The 25,120-nt window shown below is 39.3% G+C and overlaps 1 protein-coding gene across 1 annotated transcript in view; it reads right to left on the reverse strand.

Annotated features, from left to right (window-relative positions):
* Positions 1-7,624, reverse strand: part of esrrb (estrogen-related receptor beta) — a 49,022-nt gene extending 41,398 nt beyond the window's left edge. Inside the window, exons 1-2 of the mRNA XM_053509166.1 lie at positions 7,547-7,624; positions 3,121-3,171 (exon numbers count right to left, since the gene is read on the reverse strand). Coding sequence (XP_053365141.1) covers positions 3,121-3,171; positions 7,547-7,596 — 101 coding nt within the window. The 5' untranslated portion in view covers positions 7,597-7,624. The remainder of the gene's footprint in view (positions 1-3,120; positions 3,172-7,546) is intronic.
* Positions 7,625-25,120: the final 17,496 nt, after the last annotated feature.

The following is a 25,120-nucleotide window of genomic DNA, read 5'->3' on the forward strand; positions in this document are numbered from 1 at the left end:
GCAAATTAAGATAAAATTCAGGCATCTATGTGACATAGTGAACAATATGGGGAAAACATCAAATTCTAATAACTGAACACATTTCCAAATACACAATATGTATCAACCTGTATCATTTAGCATTATGTAAGAAAATATTTTTTTTATTTTTGCTGAGCAAAAATTTATTTTACACCAACCTTCCCAACTTTATCTAAGATACTCAACTGTGTCTCATTATTATAATCATACTTGTATAATCATGGTTTTTAACTACAATACCACTGCAACTTTACCAACATTAACCCGTAACATGAACACAAGCAACTTAATTCACATACACCTACAGTACACCAAAACACAATTCTGAAACACTCATGTTTAAACCTTAAGATTAAATATCCTTATAATGCTGCTGCAGAACTGTATCGACATGCTGAACCTCAAATAGGAGCACATGACAGCTACAGCTGGGGCTGCTGTAAACCAGAGCTCTCGTCCAAGCATTCACTCTCTCACTCTCTCACCCCCTCGCTTGCTCGCTCAGGCTGGCTGGCAGTTTTACCCAAACTTGTTTGCCAAAAAGTTTCCAGTGCAGTGCCCAGCATGACTCCACTCTCTGACATGCGTCAGATACAGGAACAGTACAGCTTGCATAATGCCGGTGTAGGATAAGATTTACATTATAATACACTCTGCTTCACCGCTTGCCGTTTGCATGTCAGCACCAGGCGAACAAAAGGCACCTGTGTAATGGACTACGGCATTATGTGGCTCAGATACCGTGATGATATTGGATTAAAACAGACTGCGTAACTTTCCTAGAAGTTTAAAAAGGTAGAAAGCGTGGGACGTCTAGGAGTGATAACTGTTGGTGTGAAATCTCAGTAAATCTTTAGTTTTTCATATTTTATGCTCCTGTTGTCATGTCCAGATATCATTCCCCATCCTGTGTATTTATTTTGTATGTGTTATTCTTCTTCTTTTTTTTTTTTTTAAATCCTGTGTACCAGGATACAAAATACACGATGTATGAAGGCCTTTATGCACAATTAAAAATCTATTTACTTGATGGCTGTTTTAAATGGTGTTAATTTGTTAAACAAATATAAATAAAATAAGTAGATCAATTAAAGAATAAAGAATACTTTCCACTCATCTTGAATCTCATATAAGTGTATAATATTAAGCACTGTACATTCATTTTCACTACATAGGGATATTTGTGGAATGTGAATGATTATTTATGGATACTACAAAATGTAAAAATAGATTTTAGTCTACGTATTCTCAATAGTCTCTAGCACTCCGTCTCTACTCAAGTTACACTACTGAAACAACTGTAAACTTTCACTGCAAAGTATCCATCCTGTTGTTGTGCATGTGTGTGTGTGTGTGTGTGTGTGTGTGTGTGTGTGTGTGTGTGTGTGTGAAGAGAAGGGACAGTGGTGTTGAACAGGCTGCAGTTGCTGGCTCTAGTGTGCACTCAGTTTGGCTGTCAGGAAGAATCAGAGCCTGTATTGTGACGGACCGTTTCGATATTGATTTCATAAATAAACAGAGCTAACCATCGATCCTAATGTTATTTTGCATTTCAATTACTGCTGAGAAACATAACCTTCAAACGGCTGAGCGTTCAATACCAATAACATTCTCTGATAAATGCTCGCGTAGCCACCCAGCGCATGTTGTGGTTCGTCCTCCCTCATCCTCACAAAGTGTAAATTAGCGGACTTAGCATTTTCCCCTCCATAAACATTTAATTAGGGAGCAAATCAGAAAGCAGGGTGAGGATCGTTTTTCGTGATGCCTGTAGGATTGACAGTGTCACTTGTGCAAGTGATTCACGGATCTGCACTACTGCTGTGAAATGGTTTATGTAACCCTAACACTATTACACTGTTGTCAGAGTGAGTTTTTAAAAAAAATTACATTCACTTAAAAATAAAACATTTATAAACTTATTTAAAGTCATCGTTATATTTAAATTGTCATATTTTTAATTATTTTAAACATTTAAATTTTTTGTCTGTGATGGTTTGTGACTACAGTCACTGAATATTATAGGACTGAAATTCCCACGAACAGTTTCATACTCGAGCCTTCAACAAGGAAAGTGGACTTTAAATTAACTTACAGTCCTTTCCCGTTATATTAGACGTTCAGGCTCATAGCACACAGATATAGCAGAGACTGACTTATGGACTGATATTCATCAAAATATCTGCCATCACACAGGAGAGGATAGGTTCCCTGTTGAGGCGGGTTCCTGTTAAGGTTTCTAACTCTTGTCATCTCAGGTGAGTTTTTTTCCTTGACTCCATCAGGGACAAACTTTTTTTTCCCCAAATTTATTTCCATTTTTTTTTTTTATACTAAAATAACTTTGCGACAATGATCACTGTACAAATACAATTGGATTGAATTTGCTGTGTGTGAGAACGTGTGTGTGAATCATGACTGCCCTCTTGGTGCTGGAGCAACAGGAAGATGTGCTGACGCACGGTGTCAGTGATAGCACTCGCTTGCGGGCGGGTGGAGGCAGGCGGATGCGAGGCCCCCAGACTGTGCTGTGATCTGGCCCCAGCTCAGGCAGACATTATCCTCAGTGCGCTAATGGACCCCACTTTATTTTTAAACACACTGTCACAGCGAGGCTCGGATGCCAAGGTAACCTTCGGGAGAATGAGAGGGGACGGTGACGAGGGCTTCTTTGGTTGCTGCCGCAAGGTGTGAGAGTGCTGAATGAGGGAGTGAGACTGCAGAGCTCTCAACCAGAAGAAGTTCAACAAGGTCGTGTTATAATCAACTAACCTCTGGTGCATAAACACAGACGTGAGATGTCCATGGATACGAGTGAAAACAAATACTGGTTGTATCAATCTGTGTATAGATTTCAAAGAACTCTAAAAAATTTATGTGTTTGTGTGTGAGAGAGAGAGAGAGATAGAGAGAGAGCAAGAGTCAAAAACTCGCTTTGAAACAAAGTGCAACACAAAATGCAGGCGTGCAGCAGTCAATACAGAGCGCATCCCAAATCACCTCGGGGAGGCGAAGCTCCCATGTAGGCCACACGGGTGCACAACCAACTAAGTCAATTCATTTACAGTGCAAGGAATGAGCGTGCTGTGCACGGCTTACCAGAAGCGAGAGGGCTCCTTCTGAGTGGCCAGAGAATGGGACAAGGAGGCCCTGTTGGTACAAGGAAACGTGTTTAGAAACAGAGTGACAACAATGCATAAAAATTGAAATAAATAAATAAATAAAAAAACAGAAAAAAAAGTTGTCTGATAAAAAGACATCTTGCACATGTCATTTCACAGCAGCGCTCCACTGAGGGTGCAAAGCATACAGTGTTTGAGGAAGAGAACTGTGATGAGACGAGTGCCATAGGTCAGTCAGACGGCCGTGGGCTCGTGTACACACACACACACGCACACACACATACACGCACACACACATACACGGCCTGGACTAGTCCAGCCCCTCGGTTTAGGGGAAAGGTAGAGTGAGCACAGCCACAGGCCCGCGTGGGTAATGTATTCTGAAACCAAATTACCGTAAGCCGATCCCATCTGGATAGTGTCGGAGTGGGGGGCTGCGCTGCTTAGCCACGATAGCATCTCCACGCAGACAGCAAAAATCTGATTAACCCAATAACACTGAAACACTTGGTCCAGGAGCAAGGAGCTTTTAACTTAAGATACACTAATACAATTCCGTTGCCTTGTTTTCTCTACAGCTAATACAATAAAAAGCAGCAGAAGGGTGGGAATAAAAAGAGCGAAAGCAGTGAGAGGGATGTGCATTTTTAAGCATTCAATGCGCCAACTCGGGAATGAAGTCAAACAAATTTAAGTGTAATTCATCATTGAGTGCTTATGGAGGTTCGCCACAGAAATACATAATCGGACTGTCATTCAGCTATAGACTAACACGGAGGGGGGGGGTGGGGTGCTGTGAGTGAGAAAACAGGATAGGCTTGTCAGTAAGTGAGGAACACCCAGAAAAGTCTTGTCTCTTTTCATTCTCGCTCATTGTGAATGCTAAGAGCGAAGCAAAACTCAAAGTGACAAGACACAATATTGCCAGATTTTGGAGTGCTAAAGAAGCGCCACAACAGCATGAGAGGCGCAATAAACAGAGACATATCGCCCCCAGCTGCTGCCTGCACTCTGGCATGCAAACTTAACAAAGAAGACACTATAAAAATAAGTGTAAGAGACAAACACGATTCCCACACGGGCCAAACACAACTGTTTCATTTAGCAGAAAAAGAGATTCACACACATTTCACGCTCGCTGCTGTAGTCTCTCGAAAAGAATGTCATGTGTAATCATCGATGGTAATCACTAGATCTGATACTAATGAATGTATTATTTACATTATCGGTGTGAACAATGTGACGGTTTAGTGTTTAAGATCTATACCGAATTCTGAAGGATCACACTAATAAATTACTCAACACACTCACACCGAACAACAGCGTTTCGGTAGAAATCGATCTCTGTAGTTAAGGGCGATTTATTAGGAATTTTAAAGACAATTATTTATTTTAAAACCTAACCTGAAAAACTTCCTGTATTTTTCCAGAATTTTAACTTTAAAAAAATTAATTTTTAATTATTAGCTTATTATTTTTAAGTTTTACAATTAGCTAGTAGTTTCTATTTTTTTTTTTTTTTTTTACTCTCACAGCTGTAGAATGGAATACAAAAAAAGAGGCTGAATATAGAAATAAAATCGCTTTCAGGTGTGACATCAGACAAGGCCAGCTAAAACCTAAGCATTAATACTATTCCTCACAAAATGCATATTATTATTATAATAATTATTATTATTATTAAAAATGACCAAATTAATTTAATTTACTCCTAAAGAACTCACAGGCTTCACACAATCTCAAACACACACCAAACACAAACTAAGCATTGATATTGAGCCACCTCGCTAATTTAGCACAAAAAAAGAAACCTACAAATAATAGTCCAACAGTAAAAATAATAGATTTGGAATAAATTGTCTCCCCTCCTTGTAAAAAAATTTTTACTTCACTATTTTACTGTCGTGTGTTTTAATAATGTCTGTGTGAGCCAATGATTACACACTACCTCCGCCCTGCATTACTAAACACTTTTGTGCGTCTAAGCCAATATTATCATGTCTCAATTTTTCTAAAATGGGATATGAAATGTAAAAATCGGGTCAATGGCCGGCTGTACCTAACGCAAACTGTTTCAGTGTACACACACGTGCATGTATGAGCTGTTTGTGCACATATCATAGAAGCTTGTACCGGTAACTTTCATGTAGCAATTCTTTTTTTTTTCTATAAGTGTGTATGAAACAATTGTTTCCAACAAAAAAATGGTTCCTCTGTATTTGTGAGCAGGTTATAAAATTTAAATATGATTGCCATATTAAAAAAAACCCACCAAATTAAAATTAACAATAATTTTCTTGTAAAAAAAAGAAGAGATACCACAAGACTGTAAAATATTATAAAATGTATAAAGGTTGTATATAAATTATGGCAAACACAAAATGTCAATAAAGTGTGAAGTAATTATTTACATTTTAATGAATTAATTTTTTCCACAAAAAAATACAAATTACAAATTTTCCTTTCATTACTCCAAAGTTCTCCTTTTCTTACTTCCAAATTGTAGCTACAAAAATAAATAAATTAGATATTAACAAGGCAAATATGTTACATATTAACATTAATTTGTATTTAACTTCAAAAACACTTGTTAATGAAATATAAATGTTTACATAGAAATTTATATCGATTTAAAAAAATTATGTTTCACAGGCATACTCGAAGAAAACACCCACGTGTACAACACCTCGACACACATTAGGACTTTTTTAGGTACAGAACCCTTTTAGTTTTAGTCATTTAAAAATATATAAATATGCACATATACATAAATATATATATATATATATATATATATATATATATATATATATATATATATATATATATGTGTGTGTGTGTGTGTGTGAAGGTGTGTTTGAATCGAGGCTGTCCTGTGTGTACATAGAAAAGAGCTCTATTGAACCTTTGTAATCCTGCTTAGCCCTACAAAGCAGATTAAAATATGCGTGGCTAAGGAGTTTACGAGATCGGCCGGGGCACAGCGTGGTCAGCGGCCAGGCAGACACTTCCCCAAACACGCGCACACACACATATACACACAGTCCTGCAGCACTGTCAATTAAACCGTGTTTCATTCCATTCCTTCAATGTCTCTGTAATCTTACACCTTGCAAAAAGAAAAAGAAAAAAAAATCCATACAGCTGAGCTACTTGCCATTATTCTTTTCAATCATATCAATCTTTCAGGTTGCCAAGCTGTGTATCATTTTATGATAATCCAGCCACAACAACACACACATTTGGCTGATTGGATTTTTAGCATGAAAAGAGTTATCGTCTTAAATTATGAGCGCTTTCAATACGGCTTATGATCGTTCTTTCAACATGATGTATATCCGTACATGTAGAGATTACTAGGTGAGCACAGAAGTAAAGAAATAAATTTACTTCTGAAGGCTATAAATTGTGAGAAGGAGACAAGGGGGGAAAATTATTTTTATATTCACATGCAGGTGTTTCTATGAATTGATCAGGCATTAAGCATTTAAAATAAAAAAGGTAAACTGAATATTTTTTCTTTAGAATTTACTTCTCAAAAATCTGTGCAAAATAAAAGAATAATTAATAAAAATAAATGCTACCAAACCAAATTTAAAAACATTAAAAGTGTACAGGAAGTGTGTAAAAGTGTACCTGCCCTGCAGGTTTTCGAACAGAAGTTTAAGAAACGCTATAACGGGGCAGACGTGAGAGTGTGTTTGATTATGAGAGCGAGTCCTGAGCAGCACCGCAGTGAGCCTATCTCTCTACTATCATTCTTTTCTCTGTCCCTCTCGACCAACAAATAATCTCAGCCGAGCCAGTCTCCATGGGATCTGGGATCTCTTTAACTCTCGTCTCTTTCCTTTTATTCCCTTGTCTTTAAACAGCACGCAGGACTCTTAAGTGACACTTCCCGGCTTCTTTACTCTCTCAACCAGCATGCGCATGTACATTCAGAATTTTTTCTTTTTTCTTTGTGTTTTTTAGCTTAAAATCTTACACCAAAATAAAAGGGAATCACATTAAGGAGCCTCTAATTGATTGGCTACGCACTTAAGGCAATGTGCAAAGAGTGCCACACACACACAGCTAACAACCGGCTTTTAGGAGAAGGATTGCATTGCTTCCTGCACAGAACAAGCTCAGAGCACCTGCTCTCAAGCCTCATTTACCCCAAAACAGAAAGACTGACAATATGTGTGTAAGAGTATGTGTGTGTGTGTGTGTGTGTGTGTGTGTGTGTAAAAGAGAGGCAGAGTCTGTCTAAATAAAGCCTCTATAACAACAGTAAAAAGTTATTCCCAAACAAAAAGTAAAAGGAAAGCAAAGAAATAAAAAAAAAGTGAGGTAAAGGAAACACAGTGAGTCGAGGTGGGTTAAAACAGAGCAGAAAGGAAAGAGAGCAAAGATGCACCTACTGGTTATGATAGCTGAGAGGATCAGGGATGCAAAGTTCTGAAACGTCCATCAGTCCAGTTTTAGCATTCCAGGAAGCAGAAAAGGAGGAAAGAGGAAACAAGTGACACCTACTTCTCCCACCCCACCCCCCCCCAAAAAAGGAGAGGCGGACACCTTCAGTGGAAAAGACGAAAAAAGAAAAGAAGCGCCCGGCAGCACAGCACCCCCCAGTCTGCACAGGTACAAGTGTGTCTGCCTGTGGGTGAGTGCACGTGTGTGTGTGTGTGTAAGTTAGTAATGTGTGTGCACGTGTGTATGTGTCTGTGTGTGGATGAGGATGTGCGAGCTTGGAGGGGGGGGGCTAAAGGGGGGGGGGGGGGTGAGAGCGAGACAGAGTGAAAGAGAGAGAGAGAGAGAGAAACGCAGCAGAGGTGGGAGAGAGTGGTGAGATGGAGTGGCTGGGAGAGAGCGAGAGAGAGAAATGACTCTTTCCATGCTCGGGATAGGGCTCTTTAAGACTGAAGGGCTTGATGAATATGGAACAGCTGCTGTTGGCTGGCTCCAAGGGGGCAGGACTTAAAGCGACAGAGAGCGCTGGTGGAAACACATGGGAGGGGGTGGGGAGAAGAGCCGAAGGGGAGGGGGGGGGTCTTAAATGCCCCCACAGACAATCGCATAGCCCGCTACACACACACACACTTCTCAGATCAAGTCATAAGATACAGTATGATTATGAATTAATGCTAAATCTAAGACCCGAAAACAAATAATTTTTTAAGTATTATTTCTAATAACCAAACGTAAGGAATTGTTTGAAAAACAAAAAAGTCTTTACATTTCTATACATATATTTTGTAAAGCAATTTATAGCTCATTTTCAGCTGAAACACAAATATATTAATAGTTTACCATTTGTTGAAACATTTCAATGTTTGTTCAAAATATGTGTTAATATCACAAATGAGGATTTATATATACATCGTTTAGCTTTAGTTTATACTGAAAAACATTGCTGTATTTTTTTTGTCTTTTTCTGAACTGTATATTACAATTTATCACTGATATTTAAATACATTTAATAAATTATTTAATTTGTAGCGTGTTCCCTATCATCAGTTATTTTCTATTTATTCCTATATTTATTTCTAAATTTGACCAAAACAAGTTAATTAAAAATCCAGACACTTAAAAAATAAATAAAACAACAACAACTGCCAAACCAATAATCAGTGTATTTCAGCTCTGGCCATAAATCAGAGCGTCTGTGAAGTTTGTCATGAACACCATGATACAGTGACCGTCTCGTGGAAGTTTCAGAGCAAGTGTGAGAAATGTTTCGAGCAATAACTCAAGCTGGACACCCATCAGCTTCTAAGGCGGCAGAAAATCCTCGCCTGTCTTCAGTGTCCCGCGGCTTCAAAAACACCAGTGTCTCACTGTTGATCAAGCCGTGGAACTATGCTGGGAATGCAGATACCATTTCACAGTTGATGAGCGTCTCCATGTTACTGTATCCCATTTTATAAAAGCAACGGCACACTGTATCATCCAAAAAGGAGATTTGGCAAAGCTAGTGGGTTATACGAACAGATGTAACTGTCTGCGTCCCACAAAACCAAACTGAATAAATCCTATGGAGCATTTGCCGTGACTGAGGCATACTAGGCAAAAATCAGAAACTGTTTGTCTATCTATTTTACAATCAAACCAAAGTGCTGCATGTTATCTATTTGTTTGTGCTCGCTTTCTGCTGAAATATATCAGAAAGCTCTGAGGGTGGGGGTGGGGGGTGGGGGTGAGGGTAAGGGGTAGGTGGGGAGGGCGCTGTCTTGGTATTAGACGCTTCAGCATAACCTTAAGAGAAACCAGTCCTCTCCTATTCATCTGCTCATGTTTCCATAATCAATACTAAAGCATCATGCAATCCCTATTGATCACGAGAGGCCCCATTGATGCTCAATTGCAGGCCTTCAGATGTACATTGCATTAAAAAACAGCACTTATTCAGGTGGACATCACTGCTAGTCTGAAATGCATGATAGTTTGGTATAACATGACAGCCAGGAACCAAAAATATTATCAAAGTCTTTAACATCATCGGAGAACCTGAAACAGCAGGCAAACTAAATATTTTAATAAAATTGGCCTATTACAAGTTTACAGACAAAGCCAATAATGCAGACTCCAGATTTTTTTTCTTTTCCTATGAATATTTTGAAAACTGCACAGAATACCTACACATCCACTATGCAGTACTTTTACATGTCTTTTTATTTAATATCTATTTACAGGCGTGTGCTAGAAAATCAAAAGTTAAAACAGTAAACACACGCACCTGAAACTGCTCAAAATGTATCATTAACACTGTGGTTCATTATGTGTCATTATGTCAGTACAGTATGTGTCTGAGGTTTTAGAAATTTAGAAACATATTGTAATTTAATTGTAAAACATGGGATTAAGGGTCATTCATCTGAGACTTAAATATACCTGATTTGGTTAAAGGGGAGGAAAGGATCCCTCTGGAATGCTTATTAAGTGCTGAGAGTTTGGGATCCTGCACAAAAAAAGTGCTGCATCGTTCATTTTTAAAATACTCTTACATACTGGATGTATTTCACACTATTTAAGAATAGAATATTTGATAGATAAAAAGATTAATCACATTTACTTAGCATTACAGATCATTGTCTTCGTTAAAAAAAGAAATATATGTATTGAATAATTCCTGATTTAGTGAGGAAAAGCATGGTTTTAGATGAAATCTGACAGAAAACCAAATGCAAAAAAAAACCTCCCATGAAACGCTGAGCACATAGAACAAATCTGCTGTGCTGTAATGTGATTGATTTGCTCCTGAATAAAAATTATGTAACGTACTGAATATAACACAGACTACTAAAAATCCAAAACGTACAGATCTAGAAATTGGATGATGAGCGTTTTCAGTGTAACAGAGGTCACAATAAAGTGTTTACTGTATTGTCCTGTACAATCTAAAATCAGGTCAATTGTGTAAAGCCATCCAGGCAACTCCACTAGACAGAGACACTTAGCCATCTAGTGCACTGGAGCTTCCTGATGAAGTGAGCGCACAGAAAGCGGAGGGAGCAGACAGGGGTCAGTGTACAGTCACATTCTGACTAAAATCAATCCCTCTTTCTTTGTGCTTTTAAATGATGTCATGCTACATCACAAGTATACCTGAGATTTAGTGCAAGTAACATACCTTCTGTAGACTACTAGTATTGTAGTATTGAGAGGGTGTGTGTGTGTGTGTGTGTGTGTGTGTGTGTGTGTGTGTGAGAGAGAGAGAGAGAGAGAGAGATACAGTAGAGCGAGAGAGATCAAGATCAAGATCATTGAACTGCCTGACATGACATGTGACAGAAATCATTAACATGGCTTATTTTATTTCTAAATCATAGTGCAATTTCAATTCCTTTCAACTTTTTCTTCCTGTCATCTGGATGTACATGATGCCAATACTTTAAAAACTCGTTTTTTCCTTATTCAAAAAATAAATAAATAAGAATTGACCCCTTAATTAAAAGCCTTGTGTTTAGAATTACACCCTACTCCTCATTCCCTTAAGAAACCCTATGGAAAGTGTATTAGTGGTGTATTAAGTATATTATGAGTGTATAAACTGCATTATGAGTGTATTGAGTGCCTTGTGATTGTATAAAGTGTATTAAGAGTGTATCAACTAGAGTATGCACTTATTAATTACATTATAAATGTATAGGTGTATTAATTACATTATAAATGTATAGGTGTATTAAGTGCATAATAAATGTATAGGTGTATTAAGTGCATAATAAATGTATAGGTGTATTAATTACATTATAAATGTATAGGTGTATTAATTACATTATAAATGTATAGGTGTATTAAGTGCATTATAAATGTATAGGTGTATTAATTACATTATAAGTGTATAGGTGTATTACGTGCATTATAAATGTATAGGTGTATTAAGTGCATTATAAGTGTATAGGTGTATTAAGTGCATTATAAATGTATAGGTGTATTAAGTGCATTATAAACACTTTGCGCTTACCTAGACTTCATTAACCCACAACAATTCAACAAGAGATTTAATTAGTGCAAAACTAAATGCTCTACATGATCGACTCAGGTGTGTGAAATGCTCTCGAGTGTTTTCTGATATCCGCAGCAGAAGCAGCAAACTTTTCGATGCGCGTCGCCGCGGCGGCTGTGCGCGCACACGAGATGTCAATTTCAGCCAATTCAATTAAAGCAGATTAAAAAACAAAACAAAAGAAACAAGCCGGTTTTAGTAAATTATTTTACAAAGTATAAAGAGAGAGAGAGAGAGAGAGAGAGAAGGAGGAAAAATAAGAGAAAGGTGGAGAGGAAATTACTCTACCTTCTCCCACATACGGGCCATTTTCGAGCTCCTTTTCGTGCAGGTGTGTGTGTGTGTGTGTGTGTGTGTGAGAGAGAGAGAGAGAGAGAGAGAGAGTGTGTGTCCTCCTAATATCCAGGCTGCTCTTACCTTTTCAAACTGACTCTTCGTGCTAGTCGCGTGTGTGCGCGCGCGTGTATGTGTGTGTGAACCCCTCCTTCAGCTCCGACTCACTGCATCCCAGCACACACACACACACGCGCGCGCGCGCGCTTCTCTCACACCTTTATTACTCGGGGGTACAATTACCTGTGCTATTAAAGCTTCCAGCGAGTCCCGGAAATAAGCAAAAAAACAACAAAAAATATATATGTATATATCTTCTTCTTTTTTCACTAATACGTAGGTTCGTCGTTCCTGTGCTGAAAAAAAAAGTAAGAGGAAGTAAAGAGTTGTCAGGATGTCAGGCTGCGCCAGTCGCTCGCGCCCCGTGTAGTTCTGGGTTGAAACAGGTCGAGCTTTGACGCCGCGTCGATGAATAAATTACGAGAGAACCGTTAGCGTCGCGTCTGAGGCTCAGGTGAGCTCAGAGTTTGGCAACGGTGTCGTGTATCGTTCGGCTAAACTTCACTCCAAAGGGAAATAAAAAAAAGAAAAATCTAAGAATTAGTGTTAAATGTCAGGAGGCTCGTTTTTAGTTGTTGTTCCGTGTAGAAAGTGCCAGAAAAAAATAAACAAGCACACCTGTATGCTCAGGTAAAGTGCGCGCGCACAGGTTACACTTCCTCAGAGCGCGAGACGGATCTGTAATTATTATTATTGTTATTGTTATTGTTATTATTATTTATTTTACTTTGGTTTCTTATTATACATAAAAAGATATTATATTATACATATAAAATATATTATATATTTTTTTTATCTTTTATTTGAAATGATTCAGACATTTTATTAAAGGCAGACCTATTTAAAAAAGAAATGTTGTTTGTTGTTCTTGTTGTTGCTCTTGTTGTTGTTGTCATTATAAACGCATTTAAAGCCACCATGTAAAAAAAAAAAAAAAGATAGAAATTAAAACCTGACTCAAGCATCACGGAATCAAAGTGAATCATTTGATTAGCTCCACTAGAGGGAGCACTGTTTCACAAGAATCAAAGGGAGTTCAAAAGAGGTCTTTGTTTATCAATGCAATCACCTAGATTTGTAGCTGATTCAATAATAACAATAATAATAATAATAATAATAAACCTTGGTGTTTGTATTTAAAAACATAGAAAATTTTATGATTGTGCAAAGACAATGTGCAGTGATTTAAAATAAATATGCAATAACCACAACAACATGAACAGTGTCATAATAATAACAATAATATTAATAATAATCACAATAATAATAGCTGTAGTAGTAATAATAGCAGCAACAGTAGTCGAAGGAGTAGTGGTGGTGTTAGTATACACTTTCAGATATAAAGGTGTCCAACTTTTTTTTTTCCTTCTTACTAACATTCTCAGAATGTATTTAGCCTCCATGTACCCTGGACATCATCATCATCTTCATTAACCATTTTATCCTGGTCATGCTTGCCATGGCTCCAGCGGTAATCACAAGAACTCTGGGAATAAAGTGGAAAAACATCCTGTTAATTTTAATGTTCATCGGTTAATTTCAGGGTACCATGCATACACACATTCACATACTCTTTTTCAACTTTAGACAATATTAGCATAACCAATTCATGTGAAATGTTTTTGGACAGGAGGAGCAAACTGGACAACCCAGAGGAAAGCTACGTGGACACAAAGGCAAGTATTGCACTGAAACTCAGCACAGCAGGAACCAGAGCTCAAAGATCAAGTTGTGCTGCGATAAAATTCCACATCTTTATAGAGAACTATTATAATGACTAGTTTTAAGGACAGCTTATTTTTATATTATTTTACTGACTCACATTTGACTGACTCCTACACACACAGTTTGGAAAGGGTTTTGTATGGATCTTATTTAGAGTTGCTTTACAAACGAGCGTCTAGGGTTTTTCTCTTTCTCTTTTTTTTCCTGCGGTTGTAAGCTGCTCCCTAAATGAATTACGGCATCATGGCAAACTAAGTTAAAGTCACTCACATTTGGAGTGGATAGACAGGTAAAATATGTTCTCAGATCAAAAGGAATCAAGCATTCATCTAAACTTGCCCTGTTGAATATTGCATAATTCAAAACCCAAGCATTTTTCTTTGCAGTGCTCAAACTGAATCAGACACCAGGCTCTCCTCTAAAGTCATTCCTCTGTCCACTCGTCTCAACCCCCTGCATCTCCAAATTTCATTTGGAAGAAGCTTGCGCTCACCGGGCTTGCTCCAGGGTGGTATCTTGCTTCACTTCTCCTCATCCTGTAGAGTTACTTGGTTAACAAAAATGGACAGCAGACTCTAAGTGGTTTTTAAAATCTTTGAATGGACTTTGGAGGAGATGTGCAGTGCAGCACATAACCTCCTCCTCCTTTATACATCCTTGATCCTCCCTTTTTATTTCTTTCTGTCTCTCTCCCTCACTCTATTATTCTCTCTTCCATTCTGAAATGAGGCTGTTTCACACAAGAGGTGAAACAGGCAAAATGAGGATGTCTACTTCATGGGATCTGACAGGAAATCCATACACTGCAATGTTTATCATTGAGCCATTACCATGCAGCCAAATGAATGGACAATAATCTAATTATTTAAGGCAGATTAACCTGAGGAGTATTTACAGCTTCTTTTCAAGTGTTAAGTAATGCACTGAAGAAAATAGTGTTAGTACTTTAGTGAGTTCTGGCACTTGGAGACACTAAAATTAGCTTTTTAACTCAACTGCAATTAAACTCAATATGGACAACAATACGCTGCTATATACTGTATTTTTTTTTTTAATTGATGTTGTGATGACATTGGTGTTCATTAGCAGCTGAAGGTTACAAAAATCTGTACTGAAGTATGTTAATAACAAATTAACAACACATTGTGGCACACGGGCCTCCCTGAGTGTACATCAGTATATATCTAGTTTATATATAAATACAAAATAACTATGTGTGCTTGCAAGTGTGGTCACTTTTAACCTGTTCCAATCACTTTAGAAGATAAAGCGGAGAACATAGTTATGTGAAGGCATAGATGTGGCTCTGTTGGCCGACTTGCATATTCTCCCTGTTTTCTCCAGGTACTCTGGTTTCCTCAAATAAGGGCACTGGTGGCTCAGTGGTAGGTGTTTCGCCTTTTAACTCACCGGGTTCGATTCCCAGCCAGTACCCTTAACCCCAGGACTGCAGTGCCGGTCCCAAGCCCGGATAAAATGAAAGGGTTGCGTCAGGAAGGGCATCCAGTGTAAAAAAAACCTGTGCCAAGTTGTAGTGCGGACTAGGTATTTAGCTGTGGCGACCCCTTGCCGGGAGCAGCCGAAAGACCAGCAACAACTCTGGTTTCCTCCCATAGTCAAAAAACATATTTAGCTAAGGCTAATTGAAGTTCCAAAATGCCAGTATAGTTTGTGTGCATGTGTGTATGTGCCCAGTAAGGGGTTGGCGCTGTGTCCAGGGTGTACGCCACCTCATGCCCAATGTCCCTGTGATGATATAGGATGTATATAAAAATTAATTAATAATAATAATAATAATAATAATAATAATAATAATAATAATAATGGTTTTAACACATGCTTGTTTCGAAAAGTCTTTGGATGTTTTTCCACCACAAAAGTAATAATATGCTCACTAAATATGTGTAATAAAACTTTAAAAATGGAGAATCTACAAAAATGCAATCATTGTCCTAGAACTGGACTGCTCATGGCCCATCATTCCATTTGGTATGTGGGCCAGATGAACATGGCAGAGGTGGGCCATAATAAAAATACTAATTGGTCTTCCCAAATTGCCCTGTTGTGTGTGTGCCCTGCGATGGGTTGGCACCCCGTTTAAGATGTACTCCGCCTCGTGCCCTAAGTCTCCTGGGATAGGCTCCAGGCCCACCACGACCCTGTAGACCGAGTAAAGCGGTAGAAATGATGAGTGAGTGAATGTGAGTGCATTCGATATTCTGTTACTGTATGTACTAGCATTTATCCCAAGTTGGTTTCTCTAATATTTTTGTCAAAAGGCTGCGATTACCGACTGTTTATTTAAGATGTGTTTAATACTGTATCCTAGCTGCGTTTGATCTATAAGTAGTGCCTGGTGCTAAAAAACCTTTTGTTCAATGTTAACAAGCTGCTCATTATGAAGACTTTCATGGACAGTAAGCATGGTGGCCTCTGAGCATGGAAGAGAGGCAAAACAGAAGGTTTATCTTATTTGGGAAAGTGAAGGGGGCCTGGCCTTATCTGTCAATAAACAGTAATTAGATTTTGTGGCCGATAGTGTCGATTGGTTTCTAATCTAGCTGTCGGCTGGGATGTGTATAATTAAAATCCTGATTGATAAAGGGGCTCGAGACCGCCTACACCACCACATAGTTACCCCCCTTCGCTTCCTCTCATCAGTGCCCTAACGGACGCACATACCCCAACCTGACCCTTTATGGACGGAAGAAAGCATGGAGATATGAAAGAAGGCCAGGAAGAAAAGTGGGAAAGTGCCCCTCTTATTGATCAGAGCTATCTGCTTTCCAATCAGTAGCTTTTTTTTTTCTTCTAGCTGAGAGTCCTGAACAAAGGGTTCATTTGCAGTTGTAGCTCGAGGGGACCTTTATCCACTCCCAATGTGCCACAGAAACGCAGGTGATTCAGTTCAGCATAATAGCAATGGTCAATCAAATTCTTCCAGTTTCTTTTGACTGTGATTTTGCAATTATTGCCTATTATTGGTAGCTGATAGTTCCTATATCACCAGAAAGATTGTGAGAGTTAAAGGCATGCCTCTATAAAAACACATTTATAGTATTGATTAAGTTGTAAATTTCACGGTGAATGTGTCTGTGTGTAGGGGGAGAGGGGGAAAAGGGGGGAAACACAGAGAGAAATCCTCAGATCAACTCTCAAACACAGGGATGAAACAGTGGCAAAACTAATTAGGGGAGTTTCAGTAGGTTCCACGCAGGCAGAGAGAAGACAGCCCTGAGGGCACAGAGAGAAAGAGACAGGATAAAACAGAACAACACACCTTCATGTCCCCCTGTGTCAGCTCAGAGGTCTGAAAATTCACACAAGCAGACAGGCCAACTAAACTCAAAATAACTCATGTCACAAGATTTCTGAGAAATATGTAGACCGTCCATTGAAAAGTATTTAAAACATAGTACAGCTGAACTTAGATCTGATTCATCAGGTGTTGAATAATTGTTTAATCGACATAGGAATAATTAACATTATTAACTTAAACAGTGGCTCTGACAGCAGGTTAACGGCAAGGTTTCTATAATTATATTAATATTTCATTGTAATTGTCCTAATGTTCTTAGTAACAGCTTACATAGAAAAAACTATAAAGTCCAAAGCTAAGTTTAATACTGTGTGTAGCGAAAAGAAGAGCATTTCCATAGGCACTCAGTATGATGAGAACTCATAGGATTGAAACTACACTGCTGTGTGTCTATACGAAAACCACTTGTTATTGAGGTCAATTAGAAAAAAGGCTTGAATTTTCTAAGGGGCACAGAGTTTGGAGCAATGGAAAACGGTTATGTGGTCTGATGCCATTAGGTTAATCCGATACCAGAGTCATGTGTGTGTCAGGGTAAGAAGGGAAGCACATGAAGTGATGTACCCATCACGCATATTGCTGACTGTACAAGCCTCTGGAGGCGGTGTTATGACCTGGGGTTGCTTCAGTTACTCAGCAACACAAGGTGGCAATGACCAGCAATCTAATGATATGGTATCACATCAGTGCAGTTTGTCTTCACTGTTGGAACAGACATATTCAAATTGTGAAAGAGTGGGTTGAGGAACATGAGGAATCATTTTGACACATTGTGTGCTGTACTGTAATTAAAAATAAAGGTAATTGAATAAATTCTTAGAGTGGGCGACTTTTCAAGAAGTGGTGTTATTGGAAACTAACCACCTTCATCAAGGTGGAATGTCACCCCTTTGTTGAAATTTGTTCTAAACCATACATATTTGTCTCCTTTATACAAAGAATCCAGACTTGCATTGTATGTTGGAAGAATAAAAATAATATACCAAGCTCTTTCAAATAATAACAATTTGCACAACTAAATTTTACAAAAGCAGCGTCCAAGCAAAATTTGTTTGAACTCATGGATATCTTGTGAAATTAGGATGAAATACATTGAAATAGTATAATTCACTCTTAATAGTTGAAGAGTGGAATGTGGGTTGAAAACTGAAAGGACAGAGGGATGTCTGGTCTATGACCTTTGCTGTCTGCTCCTGGTCACCGAACATGTCACATGCAGAGCTGAGCCATCAACATGAATTATGGCTTTGGCATTGTTGTTTTTTTGTATCTCTCCTATTTTGCAGATCTCTGCATACACACATTAAATCTTATATTGCTATCCTTATGGGTTGTACATTGTATGTAGCTTTTTAGATAAAAATAAAAAGGGGCCACTGAAATATATCCTGTTATCATTTGTACATTTGGATCCCACAAAAGACTCTCTCTCTTTCTTTCTCTCCCTCTTTTTCTCCATCATGCCAATCCTGTTGTTACTGGAACTTAATAAATCACAAATTAATCATGTGTGTGTTAGAGAGAGAGAAAGAGAATGAGAGGAGGTCCTGGAAGGGGGGTTAATAGAAGTTGGAGCAGTGGCCCAGTACTTAATTTGCTTCTTAATGGAATGCAAAGTTTCCAAAGGAAAACTTCCATTGGGCACAAAATGTCTTTCTTAGTTTTTAATTTGCGTGGCTCTGAGATGGATTGAGATTGATACGTGCTTACAGAAGCTTCTCAAGCATCCCTTCCTTTAGAATTTACCTAATTTAACTGATTTGCATCATTTCCTCTCCAAACAATGTGCTCCTTTAGACCTAATCTGATGTGAAAGCTGAATTTGCAACGAGTCTACGTTGTCCTTCGACAAGCTCACTGTAAATTTTAGCCCAAAAAATCTTTGTTTTTTTACTTTTTAAATTTTTTAGTGCCTGTTGATATGATGAAAACTTAAAACATTTAGTCTGTTCACTATGTTACAGTATGTATCCTGCAGGCATAATTGAGAGATGTGGCTCTCCAGGTTTAGTTTTTCCCATTTCTTGATGATGCTCACAGACTAGTAATTTCTGCCTCTTATTAAACAAGCAGGACAGAATACACTATCACCCACAGGATGCACCTGCTATTAGGACTCTGATGATGGCAGACTGGGCATGCTGGCATTTGATTCCATGTATTTTCCCCAGCAAATACAGTGTGCAGACATTTAATCCTCTTACAAGGGGTTCCAGCTTCCCCCAAAAGGATTCCTGCTAGAGTGCTGGGTTTGTCAGGGGATTAGCAGCTTCCAAACCCAAGGGAAAGCTCCAATGAAAGATCAACAGCACATCGCTGCTCTGCTCAGTGGTCAACCCACTGATCTCAACAGTCCAGCACACAATGGAGGTCAAAAAGGCAGCCTCCCATGCCAGGCCCCAGTCATACCAAACCCTGTCCTAGTCATGCCATGCCAGGCCTGAGGTAAGCTATTCCCTAACCGAGCAATGCCATGCTCAGTCCCAAAGCTGTCCTAGCTGTCCCAGCAGTGATGTTGCCTGACTCAGCAATCCCATGACCTGTCCCAGCTCTGCCATGGGAGGGGGGGGGGGGGGGATCTAATATGGTTTATAGTGCTCATATTTTAACACTCCTTTTAGTTACTAGCATTTATTAGTCATAGATTACAAGGTTACTAACTAGTTTATTTCTAGTTATTTCCTGGTTCAGTTCTCTTCTTTTGGGAGTTATTGCCACAATGGTATCCTTATTTAAGCTCCTTAGTTTCCAGTACTAGCATTAGAAATTTGAAGTGTTATTTGAATGAAAAGATAACACTTTGTAGTAATTACAATGACGGAATAGTCTAGAGCCTAGGTTTTAAAAATAACTTTGTGTTAGTGTTTCATTTTTATTATTTGAGATGCCTGTCAATAAAGATATGCCTGCACTGGCACAGGAAGAATATGCAAAAATCTGCACAGAAAGTAAGATGATCTCAGGATCGAATCAGGCAGTCTGTAGCCTTCAGGAGGCAATACTATACACTTGATAATTTCTTGATCTTTCATGCACGGATATATAAAGTAACAAGCCTTGAATTCGTTTCTATTGTATTGTATTGATTTAAGCTCAGTGTTACTGAATGAATGAAATGAAGAAAAGCGATATATGATTTCACCAGAAAAGTATCATGTCAGTGCAGGACTATTTGAGTCACATGCCTATAATAATGCATGTTTCCAGTTTTTTTCTTCAGATTATGTTTCACATAAGTCTTGTTCCGTCTTGTCTAGCAATTATCTAATTCAGTTCAACTTGGAAGCCAGGGCTTGCTTGCCAAGCGGCCAACAAGGTGACCTCTTCAGTGATGTCTAGGGCGGGAGTCCCTGACTCTGAGGGTACTTGACCCTAACGGGGAGGTCCTAGCCCTCTTATTTTGCCTAGAGGAGAATGTCATTTCAGCTTGCAGCATCACCATGGGCACCCCCCAAATACCCCCCCCCCCCGTATCCCTAAATCGCCTTTGATGTCACTATCCCTAATTGCACGGCTGAGAACTTCGCTCCGCCGTCCTGCTCAGCTGAAAAATGGCTTCCCCAATTTGCAGCGCAAAGATCTTTGCTTCCCTCTTTTACTTTGTAAGGGGCATCGCTTTATCTTATGTGTCCTGTGTTATGTTTTTGCGTGTTAGTGCTCATTTTATCTTTCTAGTTTATGTACCTAGTCCATGTTCCTATTTCAAGCTAAGACAATTGTACTAGTCAGGTTCTACTAATTTCTACAAATTCTTCCTGTGCACATGCCCTGCAAGATACATACACAGCTAACACAATCAGTTTACTAGTCTTTGAGTTATTCAGAAGCATCAGTGGTCGACTCGAAGGAGTGTTAAACACACAGAATTAAATCTCCCCACTGATTAAAATTGGATGTTACCATGCAGAGCTTCTGGTGTGGGACCTGGCGGTAAAGAAACTCGTTAATATTCCCCCCGATGTCTTGCTAATGTCTTAAAGTGATAAATAGCGGGGGGTAGGGGGCTGTTTGATTGTTCTTCACAGGCAGTCCGTGTGTCACAGTGCATGGAGTGACTGGAATCGCAGGGATTTTCTCTGAATTCTGGATGAAGCATTAATACGGTCATCGTATATGGACATGTGAATCGTAAATGTACGAAAATGTCAGTCATGTTACAGGTATTCCAGAGATGAGCCTGCTGTTTATATTTACTAGCATAGTGATCCCTATAAGCACTATGCTATGCATCTTGATGCCCTGTTCATGTCAAAATATCACCTAGGTCATGCAAACAAGCTGTTCATGCATAAGAAGCTCTGGACCTGCATCCATACATAAAATGTAAATGCAGATAGTGCCGGATGGAAACGGAGAGAAGAGAGCATTGTGCGAACTAACCAATTAATTTTAAATGATTGAATTTAGAACAGCATTAGGTGGTCTTTTTTATATATATTGTTAGAGGAACTTTTATGTGTGATGCATAAGAAATAAAACATGATGTGGTGTGCTGTTTTGGAAAAAATAATCATGGACATGTGGCATGATGCAGCTTGTGGTGAAGTGGAGTCACTCTTAATAATCAAAAGTTTATTATATTCCACTGAAAGCATGTTACATTCACCTTCTATGACAGTATTTAAGATTATTAAAAAGAAACTTTAATAAAAATTTTTAGATTGACTTTTTTGTTGTGATGTGGAATGTTTCCTTACTAGCACCTTCTTTTTTTCTTATTTTTTTAAAACAATAAGACAAAAAATGCTGCTTGTCACATAAATTTGCCTTGTCTGTCTGCTTTAGATACATAAATGTCTTTAATTAAAAGACAACAGGGGGTGTTGTTTTAGAAAATAATCAATGATAAGTTTGGTTGATGCAGGCCGAGCGGAGTTACACTTACTGCCCTGAAGAGGATCATTTTACATTTTGAGCAGATAAGCAGAGCAAATTTGATGCACCAGAATTGTGAAGAATTGTGACTCAATCACTCATTGTCTATACCGATTTATCCTGTACACAGGGTCACGGGGCACCTGGAGCCTTCACAGGAGACTGAGGACACAAGGTGGGTCCACCTTGGGAGGGGTGCACAAACATATTGTACACACACTCTCACATTCATGTACACACTACGGGCAATTTGTGGATCGCTAATTTGCTTAAACTGCATGTCTTTGGACTGGTGAAGGAAACCGGAATACCCGGAGAAAACCCACCAACAGACTCCATGCACACAGAAGTGGGAATCGAACCCAGACCCTGGAGATGCAAGGTGACAGTGCTAACCACTAAGCCTACAGCATGGCTTCCAATCATATTTATATAAATTCCAACCACATATTAATATAAGTATGCTCATTCAAATTCAATAATTTTATGCATCATATAAATTTACTATACATTGACTGGGTGGATTGTTGGATCTCAATTGTCTTTACAAGGTACCATCAGTGGCTCTCTTCATGATTCCTTACTTTAAAACAGGACAAGGTGAACGCAGCCTTTAAAACTTCGGCTTGTGGTGCTGTTGTTAGAGAACTCTGAGAACTCTGGTTTGTTCATTCATTGTCAAGCTTGCGATACGTTTTGTATTTGTAACCAGTAATAGGTGTATATATGTCATAGTGAGCAGCATAGTCCTTTTATCAGTGTTGCTACTGGCCTACTTCACCCGTTACTTAGTCTTGTCTGACTTTCTTAAACTGATATCCCTCTCACCTTCAAGGGCTAGGAAGACAAAACATTCAGTCCTGAGGCCTTCGCTCAGGCATGGACAGCAAGCGTAGCTTCAACACAGTGTTTCAGGAAGCGCCCTTTGGAAGGACATTCCATGAAGCATTGTACAAATACAATTGAGTTGAATTGAATTGAGTTGAGCCCATCAGAGATGTGTGGGGAAGTCCTTAAGGACTTATTTCAGTCACAGGATAGAAGTTACTACCAAGATAAAGCACATACAGGACACAAGGGAGATTTAACCATTTTGTGACATTTTGAGAGTCGGGCTGTAGGCTACTCACACACATGTATGTGCGGTCATATAGCTATTTATGCTCAAACATGCACTCAAACACAAATAAAGTGTGTTCAATTATAGGATTTTTTTTTCTGGTTATTTCTAGAGAGTGACATTCAATGTTTCCAAATCCTATCCCTTTCTCTTTCTCACTCTTGTTACAGGTTCTTATGTGTAAACCTTTTATCAACGCTTTCTTGAGTTTCATCACAATATATGACAAAATCTATAACATTTTGGCCATGGATAGTGGTTAGGGACTCCTCTTTGTGTCAGATCATCTTGAGACGAGGTTCTACCTGGAACCCAGAACCATCCCTCTAGGAGAACAAGCTGAAGAAGCACTTTGTAGGAGCCTCTAGGGACACCGTTCTCCCTTTGCTTTATGCAATAACTCCCCCTTTCTCTTGTCCCACTGTTGTATCTCACACTTTTCTGCTTTCTCTCAATGCTACTGTTTCACTGTTCTGTTGTGGGCCTGTGTTATGGCTGAAGTAAAGGGCTGCCCGCAGTGGGAGAGATCCTAATTAACAGCCTTTTTCATTGGAGTGTGCTTTCTACTGCTGTTCTGTGCAAGCGCTTGTTTTATGGCTGTGCCGGGGAGCCCCGTCCGGGGATTTGGAGAGGGATAATTGCCTTTGCCGCAGGCTGCAGTAATCTGCTGGGCTAATTCATTATTTTAATAAGTTAGCTTCTCCTAGGGGGTGAGCGGCACGGCGACGCGCCTCACGGCCCTGACAGCGGGCCCTCGTTACCGCGGCGCTCTCTCTCCACGGCGACGCCCGCACGGGGTTAATAACAGTTATTAGCCCCTCTCTGCAGCCCGTAATTTCTCCTTTAACTGGGAGCATTCAGACCGCAGCCTCCGTCAGTGGCTCATCATCAGCCCTGCCGACTCAACCTGGAGTAATCCTCCTCCTGCGGCTCTGAGAGGGGGACCGATGCGCCTCTACCTTTCTGCCAGAGCCCACCATCCTCCTTCTCCTTCTTGGCCTCACCGTTGTTTGTTTTGCTGGGTTTTTTTTTCTCTCTCCATGCGTTTAAATTTCATTTTGACTAAAATACCCATCCAGCGCGAGAGGCATATCAATCCGATTTATCCAAACAAGCACTTGGTCGTGGGCTTTGCGTAACTAATGACTTCATTTTAGAGACAATCTTCTGTCTGGCCTGCTAATGGACTGCTCAGCGTGTGTGTCCAGGTTTGATGAGTGCAATTCATATGGACATTTTACACAGCCCCTGATTAAAAAGCATGTCATTTGAACAGGGAAGAGGAATACAGACGAGGACCTGATGCATAAAAGTATTGGAAGAATCTAGTAGTGGAAATGATGATCACTGCGGGTATTTGATAGGTTCTGCAGTTAAAATCCAATTATAGAGCCAGCTCTAAAGTGGTTAAATGGCCTTCAGTGCAGCTTTGCAGATGCATTACTTCTATTGTAAGGAGTGTAAATGATCAAAAGAAACAGTTAACAGAAATTGTGCGATATCTGTTGAGCCTAGTGTAAGAACCATACAAATATTGTTGTCTCATCAACGCAAAGGCCACTCGATACTTATATAGAGGATGCATTTGTGGTATGTACAGTCGCCATGACTCTAACAAAAATTTGGATACACGAATATAGCTAATGCATATCCACTATGCATGTAATTGACAGACTTCACATAGGTCTTGATGGCATAACTGACATAAAGCAGGCCGCTGAACTGAGCTGTGCGTCTCTTCATTGCATTTTATTTAGTCAAATGCAGTGGCTCGTAGTGTTTAGCATGGTGAATGGAGTCTGGCAGCAAAGTGTGCCACGCACAGGGCTTGGGGTCATGTTCTCCTCAGTAGACTCAGCAGTCTTGCTGTCATCATTCAGCCTTCTGCCAGCTTGCGTATTAGACACAGAGCTGCTGGATATTAAAGGTGCTCTATCTCTCTATCTGAGTTCCACTCTGACTGGTATGGCCAGTGCCGGGCCTTCAATCTGGGATTAAAGAGTCTCTGATAAAATGAAATGATGAAAGATTACAGGCAGAAAGCTTCTGGTTAACCC

Source organism: Clarias gariepinus, chromosome 13 (genome assembly GCF_024256425.1).
Source record: "Clarias gariepinus isolate MV-2021 ecotype Netherlands chromosome 13, CGAR_prim_01v2, whole genome shotgun sequence".
Lineage (NCBI taxonomy): Eukaryota > Metazoa > Chordata > Actinopteri > Siluriformes > Clariidae > Clarias > Clarias gariepinus.